The sequence below is a fragment of the Alexandromys fortis genome, unplaced genomic scaffold (genome assembly GCF_014885135.2).
Source record: "Alexandromys fortis isolate MF-2015 unplaced genomic scaffold, M_Fortis_MF-2015_v1.1 scaffold_3, whole genome shotgun sequence".
In the NCBI taxonomy this organism is placed as follows: domain Eukaryota; kingdom Metazoa; phylum Chordata; class Mammalia; order Rodentia; family Cricetidae; genus Alexandromys; species Alexandromys fortis.
The window spans coordinates 14436717-14457823 of NW_026067909.1; the positions used below are offsets into that span (position 1 = coordinate 14436717).

Sequence of the window (21107 nt, forward strand, 5' to 3'; positions counted from 1 at the left end):
GAGAGGGAGGGGGGGGGAGGGAGGGGGGGAGGGAGAGAGAGAGAGAGAGAGAGAGAGAGAGAGAGAGAGAGAAGAAAGGCCCTGGAATCTGCCCTGTGCCCTCATCAGTGCCCCCTTCTTACCGGAGCCTCGCCTTCACCCCGCCATTCAAGTCGGTTGGGGAACAGGTAGAAGTACCGCCGCTGCCACTGGGTCAGGAAGGGATTACCCATCTTGGACATGTAGCCATGCATGATGCAGTCCTTACCGAGGGCATAGTCTGCACAAGAGATGGGATGTAGGCTCAGCATCCCACCCCACCCCCTTTCTGGCTGTGGTCTTGGTCAGTTTCTTAGCAGAGCCCACTTCTCATTTCTTTTTTTTTTTTTTAAATTTATTTATTATGTATATACTGTTCTGGGCACCACATCTCATTATAGATGGGTGAGAGCTATCATGTGGTTGCTGGGATTTGAACTCAGGACTTCCGGAACAGCAGTCAGTTCTCTTAACCTCTGAGCCATCTCTCCAGCCCCCCCACTTCTCATTTCTACAATGTGCAACAGGCCTGGTGTGCCCCATGGTCAGGAGTCCTCACCCTCCTCATGGCCCAGCTGCTTGTTTTTGGCTTTCTTTCGTGCCTCCAGCCGATCTGTTTCAGTATTGATGGTGTCAAAAACAGTCTCTGCCACCTCCTGCTGCCACCGCTCCGAGATGGTGAGAGGGAAGTTGCGGTACAGTTCCTGGTCACTGTCCAGTAACTTCACCAGGTGTACATGGCAGGGAAACGTGGGTAGACAAAGGATGCCAGGATATTGTTAGTCACAGGCCTGCATAGGGCCCTAAGTCAGGGATGCCTCATGTGACCACTGTCCCCAGGGAGGTTGGGGGATGAGGAAGTATGGCCCACAGCCCACAGGGCTGCCACAGTGTCTCATAGGGACTGAGGAGGGGCAAGGGCCACCCAGAGCAGGCCAGGCTCAGGGTTCAGGGCCGGGCATGGTGCAGTACCTTGATTCCTTTTGTGTCCTCTTCATCAAAGGAGCCAATGTCAAAAGCATCAGCTGCATTCACCTCCCCACGTGGGGGGATCAGTGGGGGTGGGTACTGTGAAGAGCAAGGGTTGGGCATCAGCTGGGGTGGGAGGCCATGGGGTTCCCCATCCTTCCCCTGGAAAGGCTCTTACCTTCTGTAAAAAGACCATCTGCCAGTCCAGTGAGCGGAAAAAGGGGCTTTCTTTTACCTCCTGAGCCCTGTGGAGAGATATACCTGTCACCTGGGCTCTGCACCTCACAAGCTGGGCTAGATCCAGACTGTGAGGTCATTAGCTCAGGCTTGACTCAGATCTTAAGTGAGTTCCATAACTCTCAGCCCGTTAGTTCATCTTGAAATGGGAGACACAGTTCCCACATCCTGGGCTGGTGTGGGTACTAGCACCACTTTGCCTGGCAATTAACCAATATCCCAGCAGACATAAAAAGCTGCTCTTAAACTGGGTGTGGTGCCACACACCTCTAATCTCAGCACTTAGGAAGTGGAAGCAGGAAGATGAGGAGTTCAAGGCCAGCTTCAGCTACAGAGTGAGGGGAGTCTAAGCTACTTGAGGCCTCATCTTGAAAAATAAGCCCCACCTCATTGAAAAACAAAACAAAAAACAATTATAATTATGGTTATCATCACCTCACTACAAAGACTCTCCTGGGCCTTCTGAAAGCTGTTTCTCAGTTGGTTCCAAAAGTGACACACCCAGCCAGCCCTGCCACTTTGAGGATACTGGATAGTGTGGGCCATGACCTCCCTTGTGAGCACTTCACAAGGTTGAGACCATGGAGAAGTTCAAAGGAGGAAACACAACCACTGTTCTAAGGGGGTATAGCCAGAGACCCAGCAGCCTACAGCATGACACTCACCCACGGCCCAGACAGCCTAGCCGCCGATTGACATCCCTCTGCAGCAAACCTTCTAGCAGGGATCGGAGTTCAGGGGAGAAGGAGTCAGGCAGCTCAACAGCCTTCCAGGAGGAAGAGGAGGAAGATGTCAACAGGAGCCCAGGAAGAGCCCTCGGCTCTGGGGGAGGGGTAGAAGCCAGCAGCAGGAGAAGGTAAGGCCCAGCCTCCTGCTGGTCCCCAGCAAGTGTGAGCTTTGGCAGCACAAAGGAGGCAGGGGCTCCAGGGTTAGGGAAGGATCACTGGCTCAGGAGCTGTGCTGGCCCCACTGTGGCCCTTCCCAGCTACCCTACACTCACCATTGTCAATGTCATGCGGTCAATCTCGTGCTTGTCTTTGGTCTTGTGCTGCCGAAAGGGGCTGTGTCTGGACAAGAGGTCAAAGACCAACGTCAAAGAACAAGAATGGGAAAACTGGGATAGATTACATGAAGGAGGTTTGTGAGAAGTGAGGGGGGCTCCACCCCTCATACCCAGGCCATGGAGGGCTCCCCTCCCTGCTTCCTATCTGGACTGGTGAACAGGGTCTCAGGGCCTCACCCTACTTGCCCACCTGGGATAGCCAACTCACCCCCGCAACAACTTGAAAAGCATGCAACCCAGGGAGAACCAGTCGGCACTGCTGTCGTAGGCCACACCCTTCTGCAGGACTTCGGGGGCCATGTACCCGTGCGTGCCCCTGTGGGAGCATAGGTTGTAAGCGAAGGGGAGGAGGTTCGGGAAGGGAAGGAATGGTTTGGGCACTCACACACTGGCATGGGGCTTCTTCTTGGAGAAGTCACAGGCTAGGCCCAAGTCCGAGATTCTCACATGGCCATGCTCGTCCAGGAGAATGTTGGCTGGCTGTAAAGGAAAGCCCAGTGAGCTGCTTGGCCAGGAGGAGGCCAGCTTGGGCCTTCACTGGAGGGAACTACAGGTGTCTGGGAAAGGCCCCAGGTAGGACACGCCACTCCCTTCCCCAATCACGAGTGAACTCAGAAAGTGGTTCAGGCAGGGAGGGAGGAGGGCAAGGCAAGGAGACAAGCTAACCTTGTCACAGACCTAGAGGGAAGGATGGGTGGCGGCAGCCCCTTACCTTTAGGTCCCTATAGACTACAAAACGATTGTGCATGTGTTCAAGACCCAGGATGATCTCAGCCGCGTAGAAGCGCATGTCGGCCTCGGAGAAGACTCCATGCTGAGACAGGTGGTAGTGCAGGTCCCCACCTGAGGGGCAGCCCTCCAGGTGAGACTCAGCTTCCTGCCCAGGTCCAGCCCTAGGTCCACCCCCTAGGGCTGGTCCTGGGCTCACCGTTCATGAGATCCAGGATGAAGCTGAGCTTGTCTGGTGTGTGGAATGCATACGACATGCACACGATGAAGGGGCAGTCCTAGGAGGGAGGGGAAGGTGAGCAAAGGCCAGCTGAGGCTTGGTCAGAGGTCACTATGGGGGCCCGCTCGGCCTCCCAGCTCACCCCGGTGCTGACGAGGGAAAGCATGATCCGCTCGTTCAGAGCCAGGGTCTCTCCCTGCTTCATCTTGATGCGTTTCTTGTCCAGACACTTCATGGCATACCTATGATGGAGTAGGAGGTCAGCTGTGTCAGCACGCCCTGCAGGGCAGAGCCCCAGGCTGCCTCAGCAGGCTGCTGATGAAGACCAGATGCAGGACAAACACGTGACACAGCCAATGCTTTAGAGAGGGCAAAAGGTGCTGGCAAATTAGTCTCTGAGGAGCCTGAAGGAGACAGAATAGCCAAAGGAAGACAGGAAGGAGGGACGGTGGCAGCAGGGGATAAGGTATGGTTCTAGGCAGAGACTGAACATTCAGCATTCAGGGACAGTAAGCTTGGGACACTGATCCCCGTAACAGCTCTTCCCTAGAAGGTCCCAGTCCCTCATGGTACCTCTAGCAGCCTGATTCCTCCCTCAGGCACCCCACCCAGTGCCAACTGATCAGGGTGCTCACATCTTGCCTGTGTCTGCTTTCCGGCACCCATAGACCTCACCGAAGCCCCCACGCCCGATGATGCGATGCACACTGAAGTCGTTCATGGTCAGCTGCAGGGTGGCAACAGCTGAAGTCACTGCAGGCCTCCTGGGCCCAGCACCACAGCAGAGATATTTGGGCAGCAGGGACAGGCCCTGGCTCTAGGATTCCCTACTCTTGAGATCTGGCCACACATCTTTCTCCAGCTGCCCCCACTGGGATTCTAGCATTGGCCCCCTCCTGTCCAGAGCCACCATGGTGAGGCTGATGGCAGAGCCCTGGCCACTGCATTTCCCCACAGTCCCCTGGCATGCCAGCACCCTCGGCCTACTCACGTGGATGTTGAGCTCTACATTCTTCCACTGGCAAAACCGTGTGAACTTGTCACTGGGAAAGAAGGGGATACACACTTAGGCAAACTTCAAGATATTGAGAGGCCATTAGAGCCTGTCCCACCCACTGCCCTCCCAGAGCCCTGGCAAGTGGACATGGAGACACCCTGAGCCTGTGGTCAGCTCAGGCCACACACCCTCACTAGCTGAGCCATGGTGGCCTACTGGGATCAGAGAGATAGTAGCCTCCAGTCAGACCTCCACCAGGGCACAGCAACTCCTCACACAAAAGCTCATTTCCAGTGAACTCACCCTCTCAGCTACCCCCACCCCTTCTATGGCTAGGTAGCCATGACTGCAAATGCTGCTCTTAGCATTCAGCCTAGGCTCTGGAGGTTCGAGCCACAAAAGGCAGTGTGTATTTCAGGCCTAGCCCTGCCTAGACCCTGACACTCCACAGAACAGGGAGACCAGCAAGGTGATTCCAGAAAGAGGGTGAGAGAAGAGGACAAAGAATCTGTGTGACCGCCCACGAGCTCCTTTGATGGAGTACGAACAGACCTGGCACCTGCCAGTGCAGAGCCAGAGCAGCTGCCGCTGTCCTGCTTAGACCTTCTTCTCCCTCTCCGCCCCTACTCACCTCTCAATGAACTTCTGGAACACATCCCCTCGGAGGTTCTGACAAATCTCCTCAATGTATGGCTGTGGGGAAGGAGCTGGGAGTTGGTGACCAAATCTATTAGCCCCTGGTGACCCCGGTTCTGCATCCAGCCCCAGGCTTCAGGACCCCAGCTGTCTAAGGCAGGAGGACCTCACCAGGGGAGGGTGGGGCCATGAGAAAAGGAGCCTAGCACGTACCTGGAAGAGATCTGGAGGCACCTGCTTCTTCACCAGGTGGCCCTGGACATGCTCGGTAGCATTCTTTGAAAAGGGCTGGAGAGGACAGAGGCAGCTGTGCATCCCATACAAGGCCCTTTCTTCCCTTCCAACCCCAGGTTGCTGGGGGCCAGCATATGAGCTGGCACCCAAGAGCAGCTGACTAGGACACTCACATGTGAGCAGGCCAGCAGTTCTTTCATGATGTAGGAGTCAAAGATCTCCCGGCTACGGACCACACGCTCCTCCTCTGTCTCCAGCTTCTCATATTTCTTGATCTGGAAGGCACAGCCATACATGGTCTGTGGCCAGGGAACGGGGCTAGATCCCAAGTGCCTCACAGACTCAGCGAAGGTACCCAAGCACCTCTCTCAGCAGACCTTGACGTCGTACCTCTTCATAGAACTCCACCAAGGGTTTGGCCTCTTCCAGGTGGTTCAGGCAGAAGTCTCGGAAAAGCAGGTACCCTGAAAGCAATCAGGCCTGGTCATGCTGAGCCATGCACACCCTCCTCTAAGGGCCTTCTCACCACCATGGGCATTCCTAGACAGAACTAGCAAAGGCAGCAGGAGAGATGGGCTGTACCTCACTCAGGAAGAGTATAAGCAATCTGAGCACCAAGGCTGTCACCAGCCTGGAGTCCCAGATTCCAGGTTAGGGCCACTGTATTTCTGCACTATCCCCAGAATCTGCCTCTGGAGACGCTGGCTGGAAAACACAGGTACTGTGGCAAGTTAAGAGGAGTGGGGTGTGCTGGCTATGCATCTCATGCGCTAACAGACACCCCCACCCCCAGCGCTGGTGGTACTGCCTACTATGGGCTATGGAGATATAGGGAGGCTCTTCTTCTGTTTGTTTTCCAAGATAGGGTTTCTTAGTGCAGCCCTGGCTGTCCTGTAACCCTCTCTGTAGCCCAGGCTGGCCTTGAACTCAGAGATCCTCCTGCTTCCTGAGTGCTGGGATTAAAGATATGCATCACCACCTCACCGCTGGGATGCCCGAATTGTGCTGGGTAACTTTCTATGTTCCTTTAAAGTGCATTGGTTGCCTAGTGTTGTTAATGGCCTCTAATCCCAGGTGTCTCTGCTAGTACCTACAGCCATCTTTTCTCCTACGGTTAACCTGATCTTTTACTGAGGACTTGTGAACAAGGCTATGAGGAGAGGTGTGGACTGCAAAGTGCACTTGCTGACATCACTGACTCAGGTCTACCCTGTCTGCATGGGCAACTGGGCTCAGGGTTCCATTAATCAGATTTGAACAGCAGGAGACTGAGCCCCAATGCCTGATCCTTCCAGGCCACCCTCAGTTCCACACTGAGATCCCAGCCTCAGAAAGCCCAACTCTGTGTGCCCTGTGTGACTAGAGGCTTCCTGGGACAGGACCCCAAGCTTTCCCTGGCTGGGACATGGGGTGGGCAGCATACTTCCAAGACGAGGGTATACACCACACACCAGAGGAAGGATGAAGGGAGCAGCTCCAAGGCAGGTTGCTCACTTAGGGACTAGGGGGGGTGGGAGAGTGGCTCGGGTGGGGGCGGGGCCAACCACAGCTCTACAGGCACCACAGGAAGGGCCCCGCCTCTTCCTGTCAGTTCCACCAACGGCTCAGAGCAGCTGTGGCTGCGCCAAGGGGAAGCTGCAACTCTCAAAAACAAAAAACCCAAAGGAGGAACTTCCCTGGCGCCTGGGGAAGACTGATGGGCCCCCACCCCCACCACAGGACTCCCTGGGCAGAAGCCAGGGGCTGGGAGGCACAAAGGGTCATCACTCTTTACTGGGGGGAGGGGTAAATAGATGGGGGAACCTCCTGGGACAGGGGCATATGACAGGGTGACAGGAAGTCACCCTAGAGTCTTCTTGGAGAGACCTCAGGCTGGGAGAGGTGGCTGCACTTACCTAACTTCTGTGAGAAGATCTTTTCAAAGGTCACCTCTCCTCGGTCCTCTAGGTACTTCTGCATGACGCTGCGGATACTGCAGGCAAAGGGGCACAGTAAGCAGGGCCCACAGAGACCTGGGGCTACAGGCCCTGCCCAGAAGCCTGGATCAAGGAACTACTCATTTTAAAAAACAAAAGCTTTATTTATTGTGCATGTGAGGGGTGCACACACACCAGCCTGTGTAGAGGTCAGAGAAGAAGGCATGGGAGTTGCCAGGCATGGCAGCAACACCTTTTACCCACTGACCACTGAGCCATCTTCTCTGAGGCCTTTTTTTTTTAAAGGTAGAATCACACTATAGCCCAGGCTGGCCTTGGGCCCACAGAGGCCCCTGTTTCAGCCTCTCCAGTGGTAGAATTACAGGTAAGTGCCACCATGTCCGGCTTGAAGGGAACCATCCTTCAATTCAGTGTCTTCAAGCCCCCCAGGGAGCTCCCGGACCCCCAGCTGGCCTGGTCACTCATTCTGTTCAGGTAAGTCACCTCAGATGAACCCAAGGTTACGGTGGGCAGCAGCTCCTCGCAGCCTGTGCCTACTGCCTGCAGAAGTGTGTCGCACACTGCCACACACTGACTCTGGTAACTTAGCCAAATGGCAAAGCCAGGACCTGCCCATGAGTTGGATAATGGACAAATCAACAAAATGTGGCTCTGTTCTGTTTGGCCATTAGAAGGAACAGAGAGAGTACTGAGACACTGCCACATGGGCGACCCTTCACAAGCTCAGGGAGAGGACTCAGATCTCTCCCTGATGACTCTATGACAGGTTCACTGACAGAAAATAGACTTTAGGTGCTAGGGACTTCAGGGAAACTGCCAAAGGGCCCATGAGTTTTTTGTTGTTCGTTTGTGTGTGCAGGTCAGAGGAGAGCTTTGGAAGCCAGGTCCCAGAGGTTGAACTCAGGTTGCTTTACCAGCAGAGTCACCTCACCAGCCCAGGGGTAGTATTTCCCTCAGAGTGAGAGGACACTCTGGGAGGGCAGCACAATACACTGAACACTCACAGAAAACATTGGATTCTGTTTTCACTTTTTTGCTTTTTTCACTTTGGGGAAACAGAGTCTTGCTGTTGTAGCTAAGGGTGGCCTCAAACCTGTAGCAATCCTTCAGTGTTGGGTTTACAAGTGTGTGTTACCACACCCAGTTTCTAATTATATTCTTTTTTTCTTTTTTCCAAGACAGGATTTCTCTGTGTTGTCTTAGTCCTGGCTGTCCTGGAACTCACTCTGTAGACCAGGCTGGCCTCAAACTAATAAAAATCCCCCTGCTTCTGCCTCTTGAGTGCTGGGATTGAAGGTGTGCTCTACCGCTCAGGCTGAATAATTTAAAGTAATGAATTTATATTGTATTTCATCTTCATCCTAGCACTCAGGAACATCAGGGGTTCAAGACCAGCCTGGGTCACACGAGACCCTGTTTCAAAAAGAAAAGTCCAAGCATCATTGTGTGTTCCTAGCACATTGATAAAAACATGACTCCTGTCTAGGGCCATAGGGGAAAGACTGGTCACCAAAGTTCCTGAGACAAACTCCACCATCCCCATCTTGTTGATCTCACTGCAACACTGTGCAGCCTAGGGACGTCTCACTGATACTTTGGGACTCCTTGTTGTCTCTACCCTTTTCTTCAGGGTCACAGGTGTGCCGGACCTGCCAAGCTGCCCCAACAGCCAGCTCTGCTCACATTTGACCTCCACTAGCCTAGCTCTTCAGAGAACACATAGCTGCCCAGCTGAGGGCACATGAGAAGCGAGGGGCTGGCGGACATGTGAAGCCCAGCAGATTCTGCCCAGGAGACTATGGCTGCTGAGGATTCACAGCCGCGGTCCAGCTCTCCATGTCAGGCACTGCCTCCCCTAGAATCCCTGGCAGGTCAAGCATAGGCTGGCCTGGTCACCCAGGCTAGAGTCAAGGCACTGTTCATGGTGTGAAACCTACACCTGCTTCTAGGCAGGTGTGACCCTGGTACAGACCCCTTGTCTGTGATATCAGTAGGGCTTGTGGTCAGATCAGCTCGGGGTGGCGGGGAGATGCTGTGTGGAGATGGTGGACCTTTGCCGGCTTCCTGAAGTGCAAACAGGATGCCATCAGGTGGTGAAGCTCAGGTCAGGTGGGGGTGGGGTGTTAAGACAGGTGAGGAAAAAATTGGCCCAGCAACAAGAGGCCCACAGGTCAGGGAAGAAGGTACAACAAAAACTACATGAGCTAGAGAGATGGCTTGGTGGTTAAGAGCACTGGGTGCTCTTCAGAGAACCTGAGTTCAATTCCCAGTAACTACATGGTGGTTCGCAACCATCTTTAGTGGGATCTGATACCCTCTTCTTGCATAAAGGTGAGATAGAGGACTCATCTACATAAAAATAAATAAATAAATCTTGGCTGGGTGGTGGCACCCACCTTTAATCCCAGCACTTGGGAGGCAGAGGCAGGCATCTCAGTGAGTTCACGCCAGTCTGGTCTACAGAAGGAGTTCCAGGACAACTAAGGATACACTGAGAAACCCTATCTTGAAAAAAATCACACACACACACACACACCACCTTTAATCCCAGCACTTGGGAGGCAGAGGCAGGCATCTCAGTGAGTTCACGCCAGTCTGGTCTACAGAAGGAGTTCCAGGACAACTAAGGATACACTGAGAAACCCTATCTTGAAAAAAATCACACACACACACACACACACACACACACACTCACCAAAAAACAAAAAACACAAACAAAAACCTGCATGAAGGGAGGACAAAACTCGGTGCTAGGGATTTCAAAACTAGGGTACAGTCTGAAGGTATAGCCCTTAGGAGGCTAGATCCAAGATAGAGCAGGAACCTCACTGGGTCACTAAGGAAGTCCGGGTAGACACTCTGATAAGGTGAGGAGGAAGTGGGGCTGGGGAGGTGGCACAGGCTACTGGGCTATGGTGTAAGAGGGGTGTCTGCCAGTCCTACCTTGCACTGTGAACTTCAAAGTTTTTGGAAAGATGACAGCTCCGGTCAAAAGCAGAACTGGAAAAAGCAGTGCCAGGGCACCAGACTCAAGGCCCAGCCCTCCCAGGATCTAGCTTTGTTGGCCTTTTCAGGAAAGTCCTCTCAAGATAATGAATTATGCAAAACTGCCAGGGCCCAATCCTGAAACTGTGACACCCTGGTTTGCCAGCTGGGAGACACCACAGCTCCACCAAAGACTGTCTCTGACTAGAAGTAGGGCTCCAATGACCAGGTCAGGCCTTGGTGACTCTGGATTTCCAGCCCACAACTCCTGCCCAAGCTCAGGGACCCCCACACTGTTGCCAGAGCTGGTTCCCGCTGGGACAGCAAGACCATAATTCTCTGGTACCTGGCTGAGGCGCCATGGTTACAGATGCCCTGGTCCAACCTCTCTTCTTGGGGACCACCATCAAAACACTTCCTCATCCTCGAAGACTCAGAAGGACTCAGGGTAGAGCAGACACAAACAACAGGAGCTTGAAGAAAAAGCTGTGAGAGTCCAGCTGGGTGGTTCACACCCAAAATCTCAGCACTCAGTAGGCTGAGGCAAGAGGTTTACTGTGAGTTTGAGACCAGCCTGGGCAATAGTGTGAGACCCTATGTCAAATAAACAAAACTTAAATAAGGAGGTAAATCAGACACGCCCATGCTCTGCCTGCAGATGGCAGCCTGGCCAGGCAGCCCTCCATATAGCAGGCTCATCTCTTGGATCCTGCAAGGCAGTGGCAACTCCTGAAAAACCTGGCAGGAGGGCACAGGAACATGGGGCTCAGAAACCTGCAAAACCGGGTGTCTGGATCTCACCTGGCAGATAGCCCAGGAGGGTGAGACTGTCACCACCCCAAGTCCTGGGTGATCTGCTTGTCACCTAATCTTTACATTCTGGAACATTTTGGTTCACAGACAGGACAGGATCTGAACAATAAAGGGGGAAAATATCAGCACATCCATCTTCCATGTAGTGGAGGGGCAGATGGACACGATCAGGTAGGGTCAGGTGGGGTTTATGGACAGGAAAATGCTGATGACAGAGATCCCAGCTGTTGGGGATACCTCATCAGGAGCTGGGCAGGGCACTGGGAATAGGGGCCGTGGGTACCACTGGGATACCCTCCCAACCCTATACTGGCTTCCTGAGAACTGGTTAAAGGCATGCTCAGCCCTGGTCAGGGAGCTCCACCACTATCTCTCATCATACGACCCAGAGCAGCTGATATGGGTGTACAAAGGCGAGATACAGCGCTCGTAAGAGACCCCGCCTTAGACAGCCAGGGTACCAACAGGGCAGGGCTTTCTGCTTTTTCACTGGGCCTGGGGCCTGCAGAAACTCAGCTGAAGACTGTCCCTCCCATCAAAAGCTACACCTGGGCATGGCCATAGCATTCTTCCCAGACCAAAGTACTTTATTTTCTTCCTTATAAAGAAAGGAAAAGTTTTCCTAAATAAGATAAATACTCTCCTCAAACCGAACGTAAGGCCAGGCCCAAGCAGAGTCCTTGAATGGAAGGCCCTCTAGCGTGGCAGTTTTCGGGTTTCCGGTCTAGCCCCACAGAGTTGGAAGCTATGGAAGCTGGCAGGTTAGAAAAGGTGTCACTGGACAAAACTCCTGGCCAACAAGCAAGTGTAGGCTTGCATGGGAGGCAGCAGCAGCCTCCTGGCTGGGTCCCTGATGCTGGCAGTGCCTAGAGATATGACATGTTCTGAGTGGCATCTTTATCTCCACCCATTCAGAGGCACATGGCTCTCTAGTTCCCCTCTGGGTCATTAAGAAAGTCAAGTGTACGCTGGGCGGTGGTGGCACACACCTTTAAACCCAGCACTCAGGAGGCAGAGGCAGGCGGATTTCTGTGAGTTCGAGGCCAGCCTGATCTATGAACGAGTTCCAGGATAGACAGGACTGTTAACACAGAGAAATCCTGTCTTGAAAACCAAAAAAAAAAGAAAAAAAAAATTGCTGGCCATGGTGGCAGCTGCTCATAAGCCCAGCACTTGGGAAGCTAAGGCCTGATTGTAGTAAGTTCTAAGTCAGCCCAAGCTAGAGTGAAGGGCAGTAAGTTTATTACTACTCCCAGGTGGGAGACACTGGAGCCTCTGTTCCTTGGCAGCTGAAAGGGCACCCTGGACAGGTTCCAAAGAGCCCTTTCCACCTTCCTCTGAAGGTCAAGTCACAAGCTGTTTTATTTACTTTCTGGCATATGTACATATGTTTGGTCACATGACCCATGTGTATGCAGAGGCAGGTACATTTTCTGATGTGGGGCCTGCTAGTAGCCCAGACTGGCCTTGAACTAGCAATCTTCCTGTCTCAGCCTCCAGAGTGCTCGAGCTTATGCCACCATGCTCACTCAGCGAAATTACGGACTTCTCTGCTGGTTTCCTGTTCTGTAAAACAAAAGTGTCCAGGCAATGGAACTGTCACTTCTGTACTACATATCAGAAGGCCTGAAAGATCTTGGGGGGGGGGGGAATTTCTGCCCCATTGTTAGCTTGTGTCTTCCCTCCTAGACATTAGGACATAGCTGCCTATTTTTTATCTGGCACCCCACACCCCTACCTGCCTACACTACTCCTAGAACATGATCCTGTGCTAAGATAACGAGTTCACACTGTCCTGTACTTGGAGGAAGGGGCTATACAGCCAGGCAGTCTCTTGGGGGCAGAGCATGGGCCAGAGCCATTGGCAGGAGGTGAACCAAACAGAGCTGCTGCCGCTCCTCTCACCCTGAGAGTGGAGTAAACACTCCCTTGACTCCACCCTAGAGCCCATCAAAGTTCTGCCAAAGGATCGAGGGCACCTAGGCCCTGACATGCTTTATGCTAGGGTGGCTATCAGGTTGTGGAATGCACCTAGCCCCATCCCCATTCCTAGCACCTCTCACATAGTTTGAGGGGTAGGAAGAAGGCAGTGCCCTTCTCAGCAGTGAGAGCTGAGAGGGCAACAGGCAGGCAGGGAGTGGTGTCTAAGCAGAAATTCTGGTAAGAGAGGTACCACGTGCTTCAGTAGGAGAGCAGGTCCCACACTCTGGCATAGTGGCCTAACACGTCAGGCATGACCCTCACAGATGGCTCCCACACAAGGTTAGGGAGCTTAGCTGTGGACTGGGAGGGCCTACAGGAAGGAGTCTGGGGCAAACATGCCCATTGCGATAGTAAGAGGAGTCTATAGGGCCAATAGTAGGCCTGTGACAAAGGAAATATCCAAACTGGCTTTGAGAAATGTGTCAACAGGGCTTCCTCCACCCTCCCGTCAGCCTCCGTGGGGATGCTGGAGGAGGGTCTCTAGGACCAGGACAGTACCCAGCCTCTTCCTGATGCCTCCCTCCCACCTCACCAGGGGCTTTAGGATATGCCTGCCAGAATGGAAGGAAAAGTCTTGGCTGGCACCATGGTGCTGGTGTTTATATGACAGCGATGCTGTACCACCGAAGAATCTGGTGCAGAGGCTATGGGCCTCCAGGCTGGTGGGTCTCAGCCAGCCACACTGGGAACTGCCACAATCAGGTAGGGACAGTTAACAAGCTGAGGTTGCAGCTGAGGCACTCCCTGGCAACCTTTCCAGGAAACCTGGCAGAGAGGTGGCAACAGCAGGAGGAAGATCCCTGGGGCTTCTTATTAATATTTCTTGATGACTCTCCCTGGGGCCCAACAATGTTCTCAGAGCTCAAGGATGGGGCTGTTACCAAAAAAGGAAGACCAATTGTGGCCACCATGTCTGGGCAAACCCTTGGCCAATAAAGGACAACAGTGGTTGACCATGGCAATGTTTAGTGAGCCCCAGACTTCCAGGTTCTCCTGCAGGACGTTCAGGAAGACACTCCAGTCATCACAAATAATACATAAACAGGCACCCTGCCTATGTGCCTATGACACGAGGCGTAGACATCCTGTTAGTGTTCACTGAAAACACAATTCTAAACCGGGTGGTGGCAGTGCACGCCTTTAATCCCAGCACCTGGGAGGCAGAGGCAGGTGGATCTCTGTGAGTTCGAGGCCAGCTTGGTCTACAAGAGCTAGTTCCAGGACAGGCTCCAAAGCTACAGAGAAACCCTGTCTCGGGGGGGGGGGGGGGGGAGCTACCACCACCAAAAAAAAAAAAAAAAACAAAACCCACAATTCTAGAGTCCTTGCTCTGCAGTCCTGAAAGGGGGTTGTTCCCCATTCCAATTCTAGGGCAACTTCCACCCTCAGAGAAATGACCCCCATTTTACCACCAAACACCCACGTCTACATCACCAAAACCGCCCTTTTCAGTAAGCAGTGATGCGAGACAAGATGTCGTTACAGAAAAATGCAGTTGCCAAACGCCTTACTTACTCTTAGGATCTCGTTTGAAGTGGGCCTGAAATAACCTAAGAGTAACTGTCCCAAAGAGGAAATGGCTCTAGGAGCCAGTGGGGAGTAGAAAAGGGGCCCAGGGAGAAACAGCAGGTATAATGGAAGCTGTGCTTTCCTCAAAAACCATCACATGCTCCTGGCTTCGGCTGTTTATTCCATAACATCTTTAAAACAACAGCCATGTGCAGGCAGCTGGAACTCCCTGAGGCCCCCAGGGCTCTCAGCTCCCTATACAGCAACCTGGGCAGAAGCTGCTGTAGAGTGTGTGCCTACACTTGAAGTCAGCCAGGATTTACTACGAGCATGGACTGTGCATTAATAGGACAAATCATTCCTAGGCTGACAGAGCCCAGATTCCTGTGCACGGATCCCAACCTATGACGCTCATGCTCCCTTCAAATCCATTTACTGAGTGCACAGTGAAGAAGCAAGCAGAGCTGAGCAACTTAATAGCAAATCCATGAGAGCCTTGCTCCAGAGAGGAGGACAGATGGGAAAAGGCATCTCAGAGAGCCATTCCCAGGGAGCAGCAGCAGCTTCAAAGGCCCGCAGGGATAGACTGCAGAAAAGATAATCTTGTTTTCAGGGGCAGGAGGGGGTGGGTCCCTGCTACTGGAGTGGAATGTTCTGGAAAGGGATAAAGGCTGGCAGCAATGGGCTTTCTCTGGTGATGGAGGGAGGAAGAAGAGCAAAAGTCTTCTTAGTACTCCTTCCCCCACCAATCCAGGCAGGAAGTCCTGGCCGTAATGAGTTAACAGGAACGAAGAAACGGAGAAGGAAGAGTAGCAGGGTCTGAGGAGCTGGGGGAAACAAGCAAGGGGCGGGCAGCAGCGGAGGAAGCTCATGGTGGGGGAGGGACCAGGAAATAGCCCAGAGAACCAGAAGGCTGCAAGAGGCACCCAGCTCCCACATATGGCTGCTGGGGCTGCTACTGTCACTGGGGAGAGCAGGGACATCTTCTGGGACCGCCCAGGCAGGGCTCCTCGACAGGAGCCCTGAGATTAATTACACAGGGCCTCAGTGGTCATATTAAGCAAATGATGATAATTATAAGACTGCGGCAGCTGCTGGGAAAGAGGTAACAGCTTCTGCAGGGCGAGGCCCAGACCACAGTCCCACAGCCCTGGGAGGTCATTGGTGAAGGACCAGCCTCCTGATTTTACCAAAGCAGATAAACTGAGGCAGGCCCAATCAGGATTAGTGTGCCTGGGGCCCACATGAACCAGTATTGCAGGAGTGAGGAGCCAGGACCCCTATGTTCTATCCATACAGCACCCCCTCCTGTGAGAAGGTCGGGGAATAGGTCTGTTTCCCCATATCTTCTAGGTGACAGAAGGGGAGGTGCCTTTGCCAAGTTACAGTGGCACTATGCCCAACAGTTCCCATTCCCCAGCCCTGGGAAATAAGAGCTGTGATGCCAAGCTCAGCCAAGCCACAACCCTGGGCACCAGCCACAGAGAAGGCTGCCAAGATGGCCCACCCCAAAGTAGGAACAACTCCCATTGGCACACTGGCACAGGAACGAACCCCACTGCTTCTTTCCCTAACCCTGACTTCAGGGTGGGGAAGTAGGATTCTGTATATGATTGGCGCTCGTGGCCTCACCAGGGTAGCCTGTTTCTCGGTTTTAGGAAATGGCAAAGGGGTTGGGTCTTGTATACTGTGACAGCTGATGGTGCCAGAAGCCCCTGCTACTTTCAGGTCACCACCTTAGACCCCACAGCTCTCAAGACAAGGGGTGCCCCCCACCCCACCCCACACATCAGTGAGTAGAGGAGACAAAGCAAACAGGAAGACTAGGGCTCCAAATATCTGTGATCCAATCCCAGACCTTTTGTATGACTCGCCTCAAGACCTTGATCAGTAACTGAGGAAAATACCACTTGCTGGGTCAGCATACCAGGGCTGAGAAGACAAGGCACTTTGCAAACTGGGACATACTGGGCAAATGGGCAAGACCATAACCACCTTCAAGGGCATGGGAAGGTCTGCCTCGAGAATGTGCAGTGTGCGTCACAGAAGCTTTCCAGCATGGGAGGTTCGCATGGCGAGGGCCTTGGCCACTGTGGGTTGGCTCAGGGTCCCTCCCTGGCCTGCGCACACCAGTGTTTAGAGTTAGAGGCTCCTCACCATTCACAGGCTGAGCAATTGGTTCGACAACATGCTACTTCTGGTACCCTCTACCAATGCCTACGGTGTCATCGGTCCCAAAACTCACAGCCTGCCTCCATTCTGCTCAGATTCTCACCCCATCCTGGTACTGTTGAGCAACTAGTCCACGCAGGCATGGCCTTGCCAACTTCACACGCTGGTTTTTGGATCAACTGAGACAACAGATGTCAAAATAAATAACGAATTAATAAGATCTCCATTCTTATTCCTATCATACCACCACTGCCACTAAACGAGGGGTAAAGGGAAAGAGGTACAGCTCATTTATCAGGGTTCTCAAACACCTGCACAGGCGACCCAAGGCGGGGTCCTTTGGGAGCAATGCATTCTGGGGAAAGATTATCCAAATATGGAGAGTTCTAGAAAAGGCACCACCTCAAACTTTGTAGACCTCACACTTGCACAAGACTCTCCTGGCTGTGGCTGCCCAGGAGGGCTAGGCAGTGCCCCAGATGCTAACTGCACGCCGCGCCCTTCTCTTCCCTTCAGGTTTTGTCATTTCTGAACTCATTTCGTCCTAACTGCTGCCCCTAGACAGCCCTGGCTGATATTCAGTCTAGTTCCTGTTTTGAGAAATCTGATTGCAAATGTCTCAGAAAAAAAGGGGCGCCCAACGGCCTCTTCAAAACGCAGACCAATTTTTCCTCTACTGGGCTTGATTCTCAGTCAATCTGAAACCCAGTGAGCAGCCACTGGCGGGGTGGGGGAGGCATGGTGAGCTGTACAACAGCAACCCTGCAAGCTGCCCACCCTGTTCCAACGCCTGGGGCCACCAGAGGCCTAGTTCACATTGCCCACATTTCACAGGTGTAAAAATCAAGGTCTAGATAGGAAAAGAACTTGCCCCACGTCCTGTCCTGTGATAAGAATACGGCAGTAAAGTCAAGTCCAGTTCTTGGCTGCTAAAGGGGCTGGCATGAAAAGCTGCTGGGATTGGCCTTACCACCATCATAAGGCACCCTGATGGGCAGACACATCTGCTCTTCCAGGGGCAGGACATCGAGGCCACCTTTCAGGGCCGGGCAGTGAACAAAATATATAACGAGAAGCTGAAAACCTAACGTGGAGGCCAGGAGCCTCCATGGAATACCTGGGTGATACTGAACAAGCCATTCAAACATTCAAATTTGAGATGTGCCCCTTCACACACACACATACACACACACACACACACACACACACACACACCTTGTCCTATGGGCACAACACTACACCTGTCTCACTCAGTCTCTGATCTTCTGTGCAGTTCAAATGGGAAGGTAAGTCTATCTGCCACAATACACTGGACAAACCCCAGTTACACCTCTCACATCCTGCCCGACTCTGCACCCACATCCTGAACAGTTTAAACTTTGATACCAGGTGTGATGACATCAGTTGTCTCGCGGAGAGGCGGCAGCACAGTCCAGCTGCTGTAGGATGGGATGTCCCCTGGTCAAGAGTACCCACAAGGCACCACATGTGAGGAAAAGGGTGAAGAATGGACTTGCCTCACCCAAGCGCAGCCCCTGGGGATGGCACACACACCAATGCACTACTGTCCCAAAAGAGCACTCTCAAACCTAAGCCAAGGGCAGTGACACCACCGGAGGAGAAGGCAAAAAAGTCTCTGACTCGTGTCTCCACTCCACAAACCTCACAAGAGTGCTGTTGATCACTCTGAGAGGAGTGAACAGGGCTGTGGAACACCAAAGAGAGGGGTGCTGGGAGCAGGGGCACAGACTGGGTAAACAGAGGCAGACCTGGGGAAGGGAACCAACCGGAAGGGGACACAGAGGGTGGAGGGCAGAGCCCAGCCCCCGGGGTGGGAAAGAGGGCTGCAGCAGAGCCGGGGCTGACAGCGACCAGGCCCCGCAGTGAGATACAGGAAGCGGCAGTGCGGCCCGGGGAGCGCGGCGGGGAGCTTGGAGTTGGGGCGCTCTGGGCTCGCAGGCACTGGGCCTGCGCCGGCCGGGACAGGAGAAGTCCCCGGGTACTGGGACGGCCCGGATAGTGGGTCTCCGGGGCAGAAGGTCCCCGGAGTAGGGGGTCCCCGAATCCTGGGGCAGCCGGGATCGTGGGGTGCTTGGGGCAGGGGATCCCCGGGGCCTGGGGCAGCCAGGATAGTGCGGCCCCTGGAGCACAGGGTCCCCGGAATACGGGGGTCCCCAGGGCCTGGGGCGGCAGGAAGAGAGGAGTCCCCGGGGCATGGTACCCGAGTCAGCGCGTGGGGCCCGACACAGGCGGGCTCACCTGGGCTCTGGAAGCAGGATCTTCTTGCTGGCGCGCGCGGCCGGCGTGGCCTTGCTCTTCTCCATGGCCATCAGGTAGCTCACATCGGCCAGCACCGCCTCCAGGTCGGCCATCTTGGCGGCGGCGGCGCTGTTCCTCCCGCCGCCCGAGGCTCCGCTCCGCTCCCGCTCGCTCGGCCCGGCCCGGCCCGCGCGGCTTGTCGGCCTCGGCGCCGCCGCCGCCCCGTCCGGTCCCCGCTCGTCGCCCGCTCACAGGCGGCGCCGCCCCATGGCGCCGGCTCGGGCCCGGCCCGGCTCGCGCTCCGCTCCCGCCGGGACTGCAGTCGGGGCGCCGCCGCCACCACCACCACCACCACCACCCGCCCTCCCGCCCGCCCGCGCCTGGAGCTGCCGCCGCCGCCTCCGGCCCCGCCTGCCGCGCACAGCGCCAGCGAGCCGCCGAGGGGCCGAGCCGGGCGGGCGGGCGACGGGCAGGCGGGCGGCAGCGCCCCCTAGAGGCCGCGCCGCTGGGGTCCGGGACGCGGGTGGCAGTCCAAGGCTGCATCTAAGGACTCCAGGACGACCCCAAGCCGTGCTCACAAACTCGGATCCTGTCCACGCTCCCTCCAGACCGTTGACTCCAGACCGTGGATCATAACAAGAATCCTGACGCCGGCCTTGACCCCAGACTCAGAGTTCAGAACATTCTCTTAGGATCACAACATCACATCCACCCCTGACCCCCAGACCTTGAGTGACAATCCTGATTTCAAACTCTCGACTGAGCTCCAGACTCAGACCTTGGGCCACACTCCTGACTATGAGCATTTTGTTGTTGTTTTACTTAATTCAGACAGAGTGTTGCCATGTCTTTCTGGGTGGCCTGTAACTCACTACGTAGACCAGGCTGGACACTAAGTCACAGAGATCTGCCTGCCTCTGCCTCCCACGTGTTGAGATGGAAAAAGGCGTGCTCCACCAAACCACACTCTGATGAGGGCTGAACTTTTAAAAAATTCCATTATTTATTTATTTCTTACATATGCACACATGGAGGTCAGAGGATAGAAAGTTTGACAATCAGTTTTATTTTATTTTTTTTAGCACATGGGTTCCTAGGGATGGAACTCAGATCCTCAGGCTTGGTGCCCTACTCTGTGCCTTCTTCCCGAGCCAGCTCCTGCCTATTCTATCCTCCCAGCACTTGGGAGGCAAGGGCAGGTGTGTTTCTGTAAGGTGAAAGTCAGCCAGTGCTATGTCTCAAGCAAACAAATAAAAAAAAATTTAAAAATTGAAACTACATACACCTCCCTAGGGCACCTCTCTGATTTCCAAGCTGCCAGGATACTTCAAACCCAGTTCTGGACAGTGCTGGACAGTTCATGGGCCAGCAAAGCAAGTACTCCTGCTCCCTTTGTACTTCTGTGGATCAATACAAATCAGATGGGGGGGGGGGCTCTCAGTGGATGATGTCCCCGGACATCCAAGTCAAAACCCAGGCTGCTTCTCCCTGACCCCTGCCTCATCCTCCCATCTTCCCTACTTCATCACTACAGTCTCCTGAGAAGTCTGTGTTCTTCCCATAGCTCAGGGCCCCTACAACAGCAGCCCTGTTGGTGCAGGCTCTGACAAGAACAGCTGCTCCCAAATCTAGGTCTGATGTACTGTACGTTTAGTGCCAAGCAACTGCTGTCCAGCCCCCAGGCCTACCGAGAGTGGAAAGTATTGGTTTTTGTCCCTAGTAGACCAGAAAGACCTTGAACTCAGAGATCTGCCTGCCTCTGACTCCTTAGTGCTAGGATTAAAGGCATGGGCCACTGATGTGGCTGAGAGTGTCAAGTCTTTTATTACTATTATTTATTTTATGTATACGAGTGTTTTGCCTGTATGTAGTCTGTGTACTGTGTGTACTGATGTTTGTGGAGACCAGAAGAGGGTGTCAGATCCCCTGGGACTGGAGATACAGACAGTTGTGATCTGACATGGGAGTGCTGAGACTTGAACCCAAGTCCTGGGGAAGAACCAGTGTTCTAAACTTCTGAGCCATCTCTCCAGCCCGAGTGTCAAATCTTAAGGAGGCACGTTGGACTTCAGTCTTCCGTTACTCAAGTCAGATTAGGTGAATGAACAGTATCTTGTTGTTTTTTGTTTGTTTGTTTTTGCTTTGTTTTTAGAGACAGAGTTTCTCCGTGCAGCAGCCCTGGATCTCCCGGAACTCCCTTTGTAGACCAGGTTGACCTCGAATTCAGAAAGATCAGACAGCCTCTGCCTCCAGAGTGCAGGGATTAGTGTGTGCCACCACGCCCAAAGTATTTTGTTTTTTTGAAAGAGTCTCACTATACAGACCAGGCTACCTTGAACTCATAGA

The 21107-nt window shown here is 53.8% G+C and overlaps 1 protein-coding gene across 1 annotated transcript in view; it reads right to left on the reverse strand.

Moving 5' to 3' along the window:
- Window positions 1–19119, reverse strand: part of Grk2 (G protein-coupled receptor kinase 2) — a 20882-nt gene extending 1763 nt beyond the window's left edge. The window contains exons 1-19 of the mRNA XM_050137220.1: window positions 18762–19119; window positions 6999–7075; window positions 5494–5567; window positions 5277–5378; window positions 5083–5157; window positions 4865–4926; window positions 4228–4279; window positions 3872–3963; window positions 3379–3478; window positions 3216–3294; window positions 3000–3130; window positions 2673–2767; window positions 2496–2603; window positions 2225–2291; window positions 1890–1990; window positions 1166–1232; window positions 991–1086; window positions 578–740; window positions 123–259 (exon numbers count right to left, since the gene is read on the reverse strand). Coding sequence (XP_049993177.1) covers window positions 123–259; window positions 578–740; window positions 991–1086; window positions 1166–1232; window positions 1890–1990; window positions 2225–2291; window positions 2496–2603; window positions 2673–2767; window positions 3000–3130; window positions 3216–3294; window positions 3379–3478; window positions 3872–3963; window positions 4228–4279; window positions 4865–4926; window positions 5083–5157; window positions 5277–5378; window positions 5494–5567; window positions 6999–7075; window positions 18762–18874 — 1791 coding nt within the window. The 5' untranslated portion in view covers window positions 18875–19119. The remainder of the gene's footprint in view (window positions 1–122; window positions 260–577; window positions 741–990; window positions 1087–1165; window positions 1233–1889; window positions 1991–2224; window positions 2292–2495; window positions 2604–2672; window positions 2768–2999; window positions 3131–3215; window positions 3295–3378; window positions 3479–3871; window positions 3964–4227; window positions 4280–4864; window positions 4927–5082; window positions 5158–5276; window positions 5379–5493; window positions 5568–6998; window positions 7076–18761) is intronic.
- Between the last annotated feature and the right edge of the window lie 1988 nt (window positions 19120–21107).